We start from the raw sequence: 13251 nt of genomic DNA, 5'->3' as shown, positions 1-13251 counted from the left end.
AATTCTTTAGAGGACATTCCACTTTGGGGGGATTCTTTGAAAGAAAAGCATCGTGCGTAAGATGAGATAGTGAATTACTGTTTATTTGGTACACATTCGTTCAATATTTGCTATTTCTATTGCTGTTCGTCGTTACATCGGTTATCGATTTGTATTGTGTATTCAAGTGTTGCACGAGAACCCCGAGCATCAATTCTATCTACTACCGTACTGTACGGAACTGTTTATCGGCTTTTGATTTGAGCATTATTATTTCGCATAGTTGTGTTAAACGTGGTTTTCGGTGAATTACTAGTGAACTGGAAGATCTACGAAGCATTTCACAAGCAAATCGTTCTCTCACGATCGTTTTCGCTGTAAACCCTTCCCAAGCGGTTGCCCGATCCGGTTTGCAAAACCGAAACACTATAATTGTTTGCCGCTAATAGCTACATAATTTTGTTATATTATTCATGAAATGCATTGTGCTAGTTGCTCATAGTTAGTTTGTTTTACTTCCACCTATCTGCTTCGTACCGTATATTTAATCGACAATATGAGTAAGTTTGAAAGACGACGTAGGACAGTATCCAGGTGTTTTGATTACTAGAAAATTGACCATTCAAGGTATTGTGAAAGCGATATCGCGTGGACAAAAAACATCACCTCTACTGCTCTCGCTTTATCTGTGGCCGTGTCCGTGGCCAGATGGAAGAAGTTTAGAAAAATAGTTTCATTTGATTCTGCTGCCCGCCAGCCAATTCACGACGCTACGCACTAGCTGTTGGGGGTTCCGTTGTTTTTTTTTTCTTTAATTGTTTTGGTAAATGTGTAAGGCCAGGGGGTTAGGTTTGAGTAATAGAAATATCAGTTTAGAATATTATTGTGCTTTAAACATGGAGGGACTATGCACGCACCTTGAAAACCTTTTTTTTTTTCAATATATGCGCTCAATGGGAATGTGGAAGAACTTGGTTCAGAATCGCTACTTCGTAAAGTGCTCTGTCATTAGTTGGTGAAAAAAAGGAGGAAACGAGGACAACAGATCGACGAGGTAACAGATCATGTTTGTTTAGCCGAACATGACTCATGAAACAAATTCCTAAGAGAAGTACATCTGCAACTCATTCCCTACTCGAGTATGCTCGCTAAACAGTCACCATATAGGCAGGAAATGGGTAAGTAAATACTTAGAGCAAATTAATGAGGTATTTTCCACGTAATATCATTCCGCATGATGACTTGCTTATGGCCCGAGAAACAACTAGGAAGGATAGTTTGGGTAAGCGTTCATCAATACCAACGTACACACGATTATATCCGTTTACTACTGTTACACATTTGGAGAAATTGGTCTCTGTTTTGCAAGAAAGCTATACCAATATTGTAATAACACTAATCTAATAAAATTTTCCTGCATTCTCTTTAAATGGACCCAATTACTACCAATACTACTCTAGTGACATTAATAACCTTTTTTGCTTTGTTTTATATTATTCCTTTGCACCAGCAAGGATGTCATTTCTTCGCGTTCTGCTGAATGAAACATTCGTCAATTTGTCGTCACAGTACGGGAAAATAACCTTTCGCGTAGGAGATCTCCTTTTCGCAAGGATGATGCTTGCGTACGATAGAAGTGATTGGTGTCGTGTGTCATTGAATTCTTAATTCGCGTAAGTTTAAATCGCCTTCGATAAACAAGAACAATTGATGATATTCATGGCAGCATACTGGTGCAATTATTAGAAGCGATAACACATTACCAGATGGACTAGTCTTACTAGTACGTTCCTCAACTAAGAAGGTAACAATTCTAAGAGTAAATAGTTATTAACATAGTTTGTGCATTAACTGTAATTATAACACAAACAACGCGGCCGCACTTGCAAGTAGCTCGCTCCCGTACGTTCCTTACAGTCAGTTTTGCATACATTCGATTACCGATACGTTGTGTTGTAGAGAATCGTTAATAAATAGCAATAGCAGTAACAGTAGCACCAATAGTGGCTAATCAATAACTAGGCATAAATTTCGACATTACAGCTGGCTAAATCATCTCGTGGAAATGAAACAATACATCATACCGCGAATCTACCGCCGATGATGATACATGGTGAGAGATAGGTGTATTCGATCGAGATGAGTTCATGGGTGCTTCGTATCGAAAGCCATGATCGACGTTAATACATATATGTACACAGCTCGTATCCAGCAGCCCTTAGTGTGGTCGTTATCTCGTTACGATGCTACCTCGTTTTGTGTTCTGTTTCGTCGATGGTGCGCTCTGGGACTGGTATACGCATGTATGTGCTTTCGCATTACTGGTAGGTGGAGTGCGTCGCAGTAATTCGATTTCCGAACTTCCGCCTTCGATCAATCAACGTAAAATATTAACCCACGGTGTCGAACTGGGATCTGTCTAATTTAAATTTCGGATTTCGGTTACTCGGTCGGTAGACGAATAGCTGTGCATTCCGCGTGGGACCATCCTAAATTGACCTAAAACCACACAGCGTTATGTCTGCAGCAGCCGTGTACCTCTAGTGGAGGCCTACTCCACGGCAACATTCGCCACCGTGCTCGGCGGTGCTTTAGCTTTGTCTTTTTCCTTGTCCTTGTCCTTATCCTTATCCTCCTTCATGAATAATAGAGGGCACATTCCCAGCAGGCAGCCGATCGTAATACCAAGCACGCGCCCCTGGAGAGACCGTATTGTGTTTATTTGGAAGCAAAAAGAAACAAACAGAAATGTTTAAAGTGAAATACAGTGCAAGAATTGTGCTGTCATACTGAAGGAACAGTCTGATCAAAATATGGTAAACAAATTGCGCTTGGAATTGGAATCTCCAATTTACGGAACGAAAATATTTCATCCAATAAATAATTCCTATTGACAAGAACATCTCATCCATCATACACCGCTACTACACACCAACTCGATAAAAGATCTCCTTCCTTACCAAATTGGCCGCCCGTCGGCTGGCTTTCATCTCCAGCTGAATGGGCGAAAGCTTCGGTGGTTTCACGCCGCTCATTTCGGCAAGCTTCTCCACGTAAAATGCAGATCCGATGCCTATTACGTCGCTGATGGTATTCCCTAGCGCTGCCGCTGCCATCGTCGATATGCACATAAATAATCCGAGCGTATGCTCAATGTAGTCTCCCTGTAAACGGTCAATGAATAAACATTTCTATTAGTAGTTCGAGTTTATTTAACGGACAGTAGCGAACAGTAAATGATAAAGGAAGCGGAATAGTAGTAGATTAATGGATGCTGTATGCGTATTACTTATCACACTTACCGCAATAATCATGGTGAAGTTATCGAGGAAACCAAATCCAATGAAAGGAAGGGCATTCACCAATCCGACTGTAAATGAAAACAATATTTTTAATACTCTATTTGACCAATAACCAATAACACAATGATAAAATAGTGTCCTGTGTCGTTATAATGTGATTGTATTATTCATAAACTCACTTGAAAAATACTTCTTCACAACCAAAATACCTCTACCAGGTGCACATCATTTATCATAATAAGAAATGCAAATGTCGCCATGCATTAAATCAATTAATGAGCAACCAATTTGCATACCAGAGCAGCTCATTTAAAGTTCCTGCGTACAAAAACCTCCCCTAGAAACCCAAGGCGCGATTCGGTAATGTACGTCATTAAAACTTTAAACACTTTACAAACTCAACGGTTCGACGGGTCACATTTAACACACGCCAAACAACCGAGAACGGAAAGCAGCAAAAAAAAAAAAACAAACAGAGCGACAACGCGCAAAGACGCTCGGAGCATATCTCATTAGCAAAAGGACAACGCAGAAATCTCCTTTGCTGTAACGAGTTTTATTTTACCAAAGTTCCATCCCACCATTACTTCCCAGCAATGGACCGGCAATGGTTGTCATTTAATTGCTTTGGAACCAATTTGCGGGTTGAAATCGAATCCCATCTTGAAGCGATTACAACCAACTTCAAAACATTCAACAATCTCTAAATGGATCCTTCTCGAACAAAAAAAAACCGGATTGATGGGTGTGTATAATTTTAAAGCAAATCTTACCCACTTAACATCTGACTTAACAGCTGAAAAAAAAAAACGGTTCCCTGTTGAATGTGCTTAAACAAAATTTTGCGTCCGTGAAAACCAGTTAAACGCATTCAACACAAAGATGCTAAATATTATTCTTCGCTCCGGAAATTGCTTCCCCGGAGGGTGAAGAATCGTGCGTAAAGAGCAAAGAATCCGAAATGGAAATCCCCAGCCGGTTCGGGTGACTTCCGGATAATGCGGGTTGGGTTACCGCGCCACGCGGTAGGTCCAGTTTAGGTTCCCTTCAGTGCAAGCTCACAAAACACCCAAAGTCCAACCTTAAATTCCTCACTGTCAGCCAGACATATTTGACTTTGTTGTATGGGTGCGGGAGGTCTCCGGGTTTTTTTTTTGTTTGCTGCTCACTGTGCCCCACAACGGACAACGGAGTATTGTGTTACAACCAGGGGCAGGTTTCCGGGCAAAAGGAAACTTTCACCTTTTGTGGAACGGTTTCGGATTCGTAACCCCTTTTTGTGGTCCCGAGGATAGGGTTATGAAATTCGGTAGCGCAAACACGTCCTAAACCAATTCCAGCAGCGCTGTAACGAAACTGTTGCTATTGCATGCAAACTCCATGACTCAATTTAGTCTGATAATACCCCAAAAAGGACATTCGTTCAAAGCATTCACACGCAAAGCAAGGGATGGATGAAGTTTTAAAACTTGCGCCTGTAGTTTTGAAGCAATTTAAGCAACAGGATTAGTACGCAGTTGACTCTCCACACCTTTCCCAACATCAGCTCATGCACTTACTTTCAATCAGTACTTCAATTAGCACATCTGATTCAGTTGATTCTCCTTCAACTCAACGTCAACCTTTCCGTTCCACCTCTCAGCGTTACATCCCTTTCCGGGTTGTAAGGGTTTTCGGTAAGCGCTTCAATATTCTCTCCCGTCGAGGGAGTATTCATCAAGTATCTGCCACTGCCAGTACACCTCGCATGACGAAACTCACACCGTATGCGGAATCAACAATTCCTTCGCTGATGACTACGGGACGATTTCTCTATGCCCTTTTTCCCATTCATCTCTTTTCCACCCACTTACCATCACGAGTGGAAAGCGCTTTTTTCTTTTCTCCAAGAGCTATCCATGTACAAGAGCGCCACCGTGAACACGCAACGTACACGGTAGGGACACGGGAAGTAAAATTTATCAAACGATAGCCTTCTGTGGGTAGCACAACATGCACACAAACACCACACTCACACACACGGTCAGGTGTGTAAGTGAAAAGGTTTCCTGCTGACGACCGACCCGCAGGTCGACAAATGGTGCACCATGACACTGGTGGCATGACACAGCGGCGAACACTAAATTGGTATGGGCGGTATAAACTACTGGGACGGGAATTGGACCGGGACCGTCACTATCTGTTTGAGAATGGATAAACTCGGCAACTTGCGGGCAAAAACGTCCCTCTGCTTGCCACACAGACACTATTTCGCAACGGATTTAATGTGCGGCCATTCAACGGTGTTGTTTCTGTTTAAAGTTTTATTAACCGTAACAATCATCTTTCTCGCATCTCCAATTCCATTGCCAAAATGACGTCGATTGCGACCTTTAAAGATAAGTTTTATTAATTAAATATTTTATTTTTCAACCTGCTGCGTTGCATAGTACTTACAAATACTCCATCACATCCTTAAAATGACGCTTATTTTTATTAAACTCCTTCTTTTCCAAATCAAGCGCAGCTCACAATCTCATTTTCATCAAATGAAATCGCAACCATTTTTATTTCATTCAACTGTCAAGCATTCCATTCACAAAGGGACAATCCAGATGCCATGGCCAGTCCTTCCCGGGGCAGGCACAACAATAGCGCAGTGCGATTGTGTGTGCTGGGCAATAAAAACGGAACTGCTGTACAACAATTATTTGCCTGTTCTTTCGCACAAAATGGTGCTACACGTGTCACCGCTGAAGGAAATGAAGACAGGGAGGGAACAAAACCCATCTTTTGCAGCAACAAAACGGGAAGGGAAAATGGAAAAGTTTCGCTACCCGTAAATACCAGCGGATAACACAACAATTTATTTGGGTTTTTATTGTTGCCATTCAAATGCACCCAGAAAGGAAGGAAAACAATTTTATATTAAACTTACACGTGTAGGGCAATTATTGCTTTGAGCGTAAAGTACCATGCGCCTCCATTGGTTCGGGCACAGATTTTTGGTAAGAGCGCATACTTACGTTTCATGAGGTCCGAGGTGGGTGGTACTGGTACGGTTTCGGCTGTGATGTAGGGATGGAAAGGTATCGATTAATTGAAATAAAACCAAGAAGCAAACATATATATAAGCAAACAATTCTGCACAACACATTCTGTTAATGTAGGCCAAAACCCATCGTTTTCTTTTCTATACAACACTACATACTTTCGAAACGATCTAATAAAGATGTGTTAAAGCATTGCATGGTTGGAGTATGAACAGTAGGCGATGAGAGAAAAATGGTAGCAAGCACGGGGTGCTTTACCAGAGAGAAAGAGAGATACAGAGAGAGAGAGATAGACAGAAAGCGACCAGAATTAAATTCGTTTCATGCATAATTTAACATCAAAAGCTGGCCGGTACCGGTGGCTCTCGCCCATTGCTGCAGCAGCACCACAAGACACAGGCAGAAAAAAGGCATGAAATTAAATCATTCGAAACCAGACATTGGGTTGTTATTGCTGTCCGTGTTTTGCAATGCTTTTGGGCAATGTTGTGTGCTTAGTTGTGCTTCGGTCCGGCCGGCTTCCAGGTCACGATTATGTTAGGATGTTTCATGCACATTAAGCCGGTAGTGTGGGTGTGTTAGCCATTACGCACTTAACATTATCAGGTTATCGTTACGTTTTTTTTTTCTTTTGCTAACACAATTTATATAATTGTCCTAGGCGCACGGTCATGCGTGTCATGCCAATTTATGAAGCAATCTTCCACCGATGGTTCTAAATTACATTCGATCACGAAAGCGACGGCCACATGCTCTTTGTCTTGTTAGGTTTTACTTTTAATAAAAGCAAACAGTAATAATGAACAAAAAAAAAACAAACAAACAATCTCACACGTCGATAAAGGAAGTCATGCAATCAATAGATAATAGTGACGCAAGGGCGCATAGAATCTGCCACGTTCCAATGTTCACCATCCACACCAATAACGTCCACCAGCGTGTGTTTTCGTGTGTGTGTGGGAGGCGGGGATTGGTTGAAGATTGTCCCTTTCTACTTCAATCAATGTTTCATCAGGAGTGCAGAATTACTTCCAACGTTTTGGTTCCACATGGTGGCGTATGATGCTCACGTAGCACACGATAACGCCTTCGGTATTCCACCATCGTTGATTAATGCAGGATTGGTTGATTAGTATAATCAAGGTTACTGATCCTTCGGTAAGATAAATAAGTCCATCCCATCCCTGTTGGACGCGTGCGCCAATCTTTGCCCAAGATCAGACAAAATCAGGATAACATTATGCACTACCTGGGCTCGGCGGCCCGCGTTTTGATGTAAACCTAAACCCAACAAGATTAATTGATGCTAACCCCCGAGAAACGTTGGAGTTTTCCATTTGGATTTAATTTCGTTCCTTCGCAATCACGGTCCATCCTACCCGGTTGCTGAATCATGCGCTTAAAATAATATCATAAATCATGCAAATAACGGTGAAAAAATAATGGACGCCCTCAAGCAAAATTATAACCCTAACGTCTTTTCCAACACGTTTCTTCTAAAACAAAAACAAGCTTTCTTCTTATTTCAAAATACAAAACTGATATCGTATTAGCTACCTACTTACACGTTACATTATTTACGCTACTAATACAAGGATTTCCACACGTTGCATTCCCGTAGGATGCAAATTAAATCGATTTAGCGTTCGACAGCATAGCGCAATGGGTTGCACACGTGTGTCTACGCCCGGTATCGGTTAGGCGTGCAACGAAAACAGTCATATAATGCAAAATCAATATTTACACCAAACGAGCACGAATCATACAACCGGGTTGCAACATGAAATTAGCTCTCCCGGTACACGGGACCTCCAATCCGAGGGGGCTTTTTTTGCTGTTGCCAAAACTGCTTCCTACCTATTACATAAACGCTACCGCCACACATTCACACATGTAATATCGTAATAATTTTGACCGTCTTTTTTTTACGTATACAAACAGAGCTGACCTACCGAAAACCGTTTACTTATATGTAACCATTTCCATACCAACTCTGACTTAATTTGCGTCTAGGGCGTATAGGAGAGAGAGCATTTGAAATAAACAAAAGTATAAAAATGTCTGACTACATAGTACAAAGTTTTCCGATAAGCACGAATTGTCCATTAAGAACTAAAAAAACATTATCAACTCTAATCGTACCACCGTATCACGTAGGAACACAGTTAAACCATAATAATAATACTGCCTATTTTTAGTATAATGAATTTTTACATTAAATGTTATTAAAAAAATAGAGTCTTCTAGTGGTACGGTTAGGAACATTCAATATAATAATAATAAACGATTTGCACATAACTTGAGGTTGCAAAAATGTTCGCAAAAATTATTGTATTATATGATAATATAAAACTGTCACAAGGGGAGATATACAGTCAGCATGTTCGAAACGTTCGAACATTTTTACATTGAATTTTCCCAAACATTGCAGCTTATCTCGCTTATAGCTGGAATTTAAATCAATAAATCTTCAAATAATGAAGCTACAGCCGGAGGAGTAACAGAGTTCATGGAAACGCATTTATCTGAACATAACGTTTTGCAAATCGGTACACAGAATTTCTCGGAGGACCTGAGCATCGGGCATTGAATTTAAAATATCACGAGATATTCTTTATTTAATTTACTTCTACTTGTAGTAATTTTTTGTATTTAATATTACTTAATATATTTAAATTATTTTATATATTTAATATTTGATATCTCTTTGTTTTATAGGCAATTGCAACTAACTTTAAATTACAAATAATTTTTCTATTTTAAACGTTATAAATTTTATGCGATTTTTATAATTGGAACTAGATATGTTTTTTCAAAACATTTTTATTGGATTTATTAATAAATAATCATCAATTATTAATTAATAACAAATTTTAAATAAAAAGCCTCACAAATTATGATCTTTTTTCGAGCTTCTGAGTGTATATCTCCGAATTAAAAGAGTTATATAAGCGCCGCATACAATTTTCAACATTATAAAATCGTAGTTTGAATGAACTTGAACATGTAACTTAAAGCGATTTGCTGCGAGTTGCATGAATAATGAATGAAACTAATTCAGTTGTATTTGTCGTTAACCTTTTACTGGAATGTAAACGACCCCTTAAACGTGCTACACATTCTAAAGGTTAATTTATCAACAAAGTATGGTCCCTGATAGGTTAAGCGTTAGCTAATAAAAGGGAGGGAGTTTAGCAACGGGTTAGTAGTGTAAGCAAAACGGAGCAAAAGGTTGTGAATGAAGCGCACGAGTACACGTACTCGACCTGCCTAATTCCGCTTGCCATTCCCACAACCAAAAAACCAACCCCAATTCCATCTGCTTAGCCTAGCAGTCTAAGTATAACGTAACGAAAAACCAAACCAACTAGCACGAAAACCAATAATAAAATAACATACACAAAGCATACCGAACTTTTTTTGCAGCCAATCTTCCGGCACCGCGCAGTAGGAACCGGTAGGATCTACATCTCCCAGGGCAGGTTTTAGTTTTGCTGGACGACCGAATCTACTTCGCCAAACGGTTGCTGCCAACTGCCCTATGTTGTAGGTAGGGGTAGGATTTTGAATATAGTAATTCAGCCATTTCTCATACTGCTGTCGTTACGGGGGGACGAATCGCACACGGTTTATTGGTGCTCGGGGACCGGGCAACTAATGACGGTCAGGGGAACGTTGACTACCACACGGACGCAAACAAACGCACACACACACACACACATAGATACTCTTAAATGCCACCTGGCAAAAGGATATAATGTGACCCAGAGGCAGCGTGCGTGATTACCACCTGTTTTACAACGATCTTGTGCGGAGTGTGCTTCATCTTTTGCTCTAGCCCTAAACCCTAGACCGGGGCATTGTGTCTAGCGTGTTATAAGTTATGAATGAGCGTATCGTTCGACTAAAATAGAAATTTGCCATTTCCAGTGGCCATTGCCATATTACCATTGGGTGGATTGGTGAGCTCTCGTGGCTAATGGAGTGTTGTAGCATTAGGATCAACACGATATAAAATTGTATCCCTTTTCTTGGTGTACGCTTTGTACAATAAGTTATACAATAAATAAGTGTTAAGTTGAATTAAACTTCAAACAGATACACAACATATTCGGGAATCTTCAAAGATTCGAGAAATATCAAAATTTTTCGAACTCTTCTAACTCGAACTTTCTAACTTCTAAATTATTTTTTTTATAGAGAAAAAACTACCCAAGTGCTCGAAGGCTATCAATATTAAAGAAGTTTAATCTATATTTATAGATCTATGAATCCATGAATCTCTCATCAGCGATTCAAAGTTATTCATTCAACTTAAAGCGTTATTCTGTTGTATGAATGTAAATCAAATTTACCCAACACTGCTATCTACAAAAGCTGAGCTTTCTCAAAAACTAAAACTCACATTTTCCCAATAAAACGCTACATAATAATGCCTAAAAAATCGAATCTAACGATAGCGAGTACCTAGCAAAATATGACCTATATATTTACATATTTGGCACAAAGCGAATGATCCTGTTTTGCCAATAGGCAATTACCACGTTACATAACCCACTACGGAAGGCTGGGTGAAAAAAAAACCTCACCTGACCGTAATTTACAATCTCATCCCCAACAAACAAACAAAAAACGCGAGAAATCATATCTAAATAACGCTTAAAATTGCACAGCTAATTAAAAGCAAAACCAAAAGGTACGAGTACTAGAAACAATACGCACGATTACCACTTATCGATAACATTTAAATTAAAGTCACATCAATCGCTTAGAACGATAGTAGAGTAAGAGTAGAGTAGGTAGAGATAGGCGATAGATAGTGTTTGTGCGGATAGTGCGCAGCTGATTGTACAAGGATATCCTACTACGAGATGAAGATAACACATTCCCTGTAGATAACGAGCGGTTACGTGCAACAACTGCCGCAGAGACAATTACACTGTCCCCGATAGAGCCAAATGTTGATAAGAGTCGTGTGGTAAACGTGTGAAGAAGTACTGGACGAACAGATAGAGGTGTTGACAGTGGGTTCTTTGTTATCCGTATCAGCTTTTTTACAGGCGATACAGGTGATGTTGGGTTGACATTGAGTGGGAGAGGGATTATGGGTATTGAATCAAGTTATGGAAGATTGATTACATCGTTTCAACCCGAACGGCGCACGGGCACAGATGAAGAATGGTTCTGGATAGCTAACATAAATAATAATTTGGTCCTACTACTCCATCCTTGCTGTGGTTGAAGTTTCGCATCAACTGGCTTTTCCGGGCCATTCTTTAGCTGCGGATGTAATCGGTCCGATTGTGAGAGTAGCACACAGCGTGCGAATGGGAAGAAAAGCCAGAACTTGTTGCTTTTGGTGGATGAACGTCGTGCTGTACTGCGCGTGATATCTACGCAACGAATAGACGAATGGGGGGAGCTCATTTCTACAATGAAATCAACAATTGAACGAACATCTTTGTTTACATTTAATCGTTTCTGCTGGGCGCGCTGAGCGTAAAGTTCGTACAGCTGTAAAATTGCCGTTCTATTTTTGCATTTGCTTGAGAGGAGCAATTCTGGCATCTTTGGGCCACCCACCAGATCTTGCGGGCAGGCAAATTCTGGCTTCCCCATTTCCCTATCGCTCGGATCTGTGGCTTTGTTGGGTTTTGTGTCGGGAAAGTGGAAAGCGGGAGTGGAGGACACACACACATTGAGATATTCGGAAAAATCAAAAGGGGATAAAGTGCTTCTAGGCGGCTGCTGCGCGCGGGAGCTCAAGTGTTAAATTTCACCTTCAAACTTTGCCTTCACTTTGTTGGACTCGAACTGCTTCAGCGTGTTCATAAGCAATTCTCTTTCATCCTCGTTTAACCTGTACACCAGATCGTGCAGCTGTTCCCGGGTTAGGGTAGAGGCTGCCTGCGTATACGACCGCGACCGGGTGCCACTTCCCGCGAAGAAGCTCGATGCATCGTTGTATCCATGTCTTCCGCCGAGTCGGGCGGGCTGCTGGCGGTGTAGGGCGTCCGTGCTGTAGGAAGCGGTACATACCATCCCACCACGTATCCGGTGACTAATCCGTGGCATTCGAGGCGCACAACGTTTCGCACACCGTGACATCATACTGGTAACGCGCACCAAACACGACACGTTCGCACACATCTGCACCAACTCCTCGGTTACCGCAACGGAATTATCCGGAAGCTGTGCACGGGAAGGAAATTGGTTTCACACTGCCCAAAATCACTCTCTTATCAGCGCACACGAATATCGCTCACTCGTCTAGCTGTGGTACGGTGTTCGTCAAATTCGTTTCACACTTTGTCGAAACCACACTCCCCCACAGTTGGTGACAACCGCTGCAAATGCTGCTGGGTTCTCGGATTTCCCTCCAAGAAAGCTGTACGGTGAGAGAAAATTCGTTCGACTTTCCCGAACCACTCTTATCAGCCCGAAAACGCAACGGAGTCTGAACGTGGGGAGGAATAACAACAAATGACAAGACAAGAAACAAAATAAGGCGACGCAAGCAGCATACAGCAGGCTCAGCTCGTTGTGTGCAGTTTGACAGTTCGCAACCAAAATGACAGACAGAATTGGTATTGAGGGTTAAGAATAAAAAGTAAAGCGTTTTTCGTCAATAGTGCATGTTTTCGCACTCCCTATTACCAAAGCTGAGTGTTTATAGATGAAAATTGTGCTAATAAAGTGTAAAAAGTTAGATAAATATGTTAAATTTCAAAACGTAAGAAGAGTTCCCATTCATCCGTTGCCAGCTAATGAACGCTTGCAGCGTTTAAGACCATTGTACACGACATGAAGAAAACTGAAAATTTAGAAGACAGACTAAAGAGTGATCCATCTTTAGTGCCTTCCTTGACATTTGCAGTGAAAACTGTAGGATATTCTGTGCTATTGAAACCCGAGGAAACTTCAGCTGGATTTTTGGG

The 13251-nt window shown here is 41.0% G+C and overlaps 1 protein-coding gene across 2 annotated transcripts; it reads right to left on the bottom strand.

Moving 5' to 3' along the window:
* Positions 1–69: 69 nt before the first annotated feature.
* Positions 70–12743, bottom strand: LOC128303323 (transmembrane protein 65). Of its 2 annotated transcripts, XM_053040247.1 has the most exons (6): positions 12094–12743; positions 9724–9852; positions 6287–6328; positions 3282–3349; positions 2940–3143; positions 70–2677 (listed from the first exon to the last, which is right to left on the bottom strand). In XM_053040247.1, the coding sequence occupies exons 1-6, from the start codon at positions 12461–12463 to the stop codon at positions 2531–2533; spliced, it is 960 nt and encodes a 319-aa protein (XP_052896207.1). In that variant the 5' UTR covers positions 12464–12743; the 3' UTR covers positions 70–2530. The 2 variants fall into 2 exon arrangements, with proteins under 2 accessions (XP_052896207.1, XP_052896208.1); XM_053040248.1 differs by lacking the exon at positions 9724–9852.
* Positions 12744–13251: the final 508 nt, after the last annotated feature.

This window comes from Anopheles moucheti, chromosome 3 (assembly GCF_943734755.1).
Source record: "Anopheles moucheti chromosome 3, idAnoMoucSN_F20_07, whole genome shotgun sequence".
Lineage (NCBI taxonomy): Eukaryota > Metazoa > Arthropoda > Insecta > Diptera > Culicidae > Anopheles > Anopheles moucheti.
The sequence above is the reverse complement of the archived record's forward strand: the minus strand, read 5'-3'. Positions and strand labels throughout refer to the sequence as shown.

Excerpts from the sequence above, each read along its gene's own strand:
- LOC128303323 (XM_053040247.1), bottom strand. The coding sequence starts at position 12,463 with ATGTGTGCGAACGTGTCGTGTTTGGTGCGCGTTACCAGTATGATGTCA. Across the intron at positions 9,853-12,093 it reads AGTGAAGGCAAAGTTTGAAG|GGCAGTTGGCAGCAACCGTT; the intron begins GTGAAATTTAAC and ends CCTACAACATAG. Across the intron at positions 3,144-3,281 it reads ACTTCACCATGATTATTGCG|GGAGACTACATTGAGCATAC; the intron begins GTAAGTGTGATA and ends GACCGTTTACAG.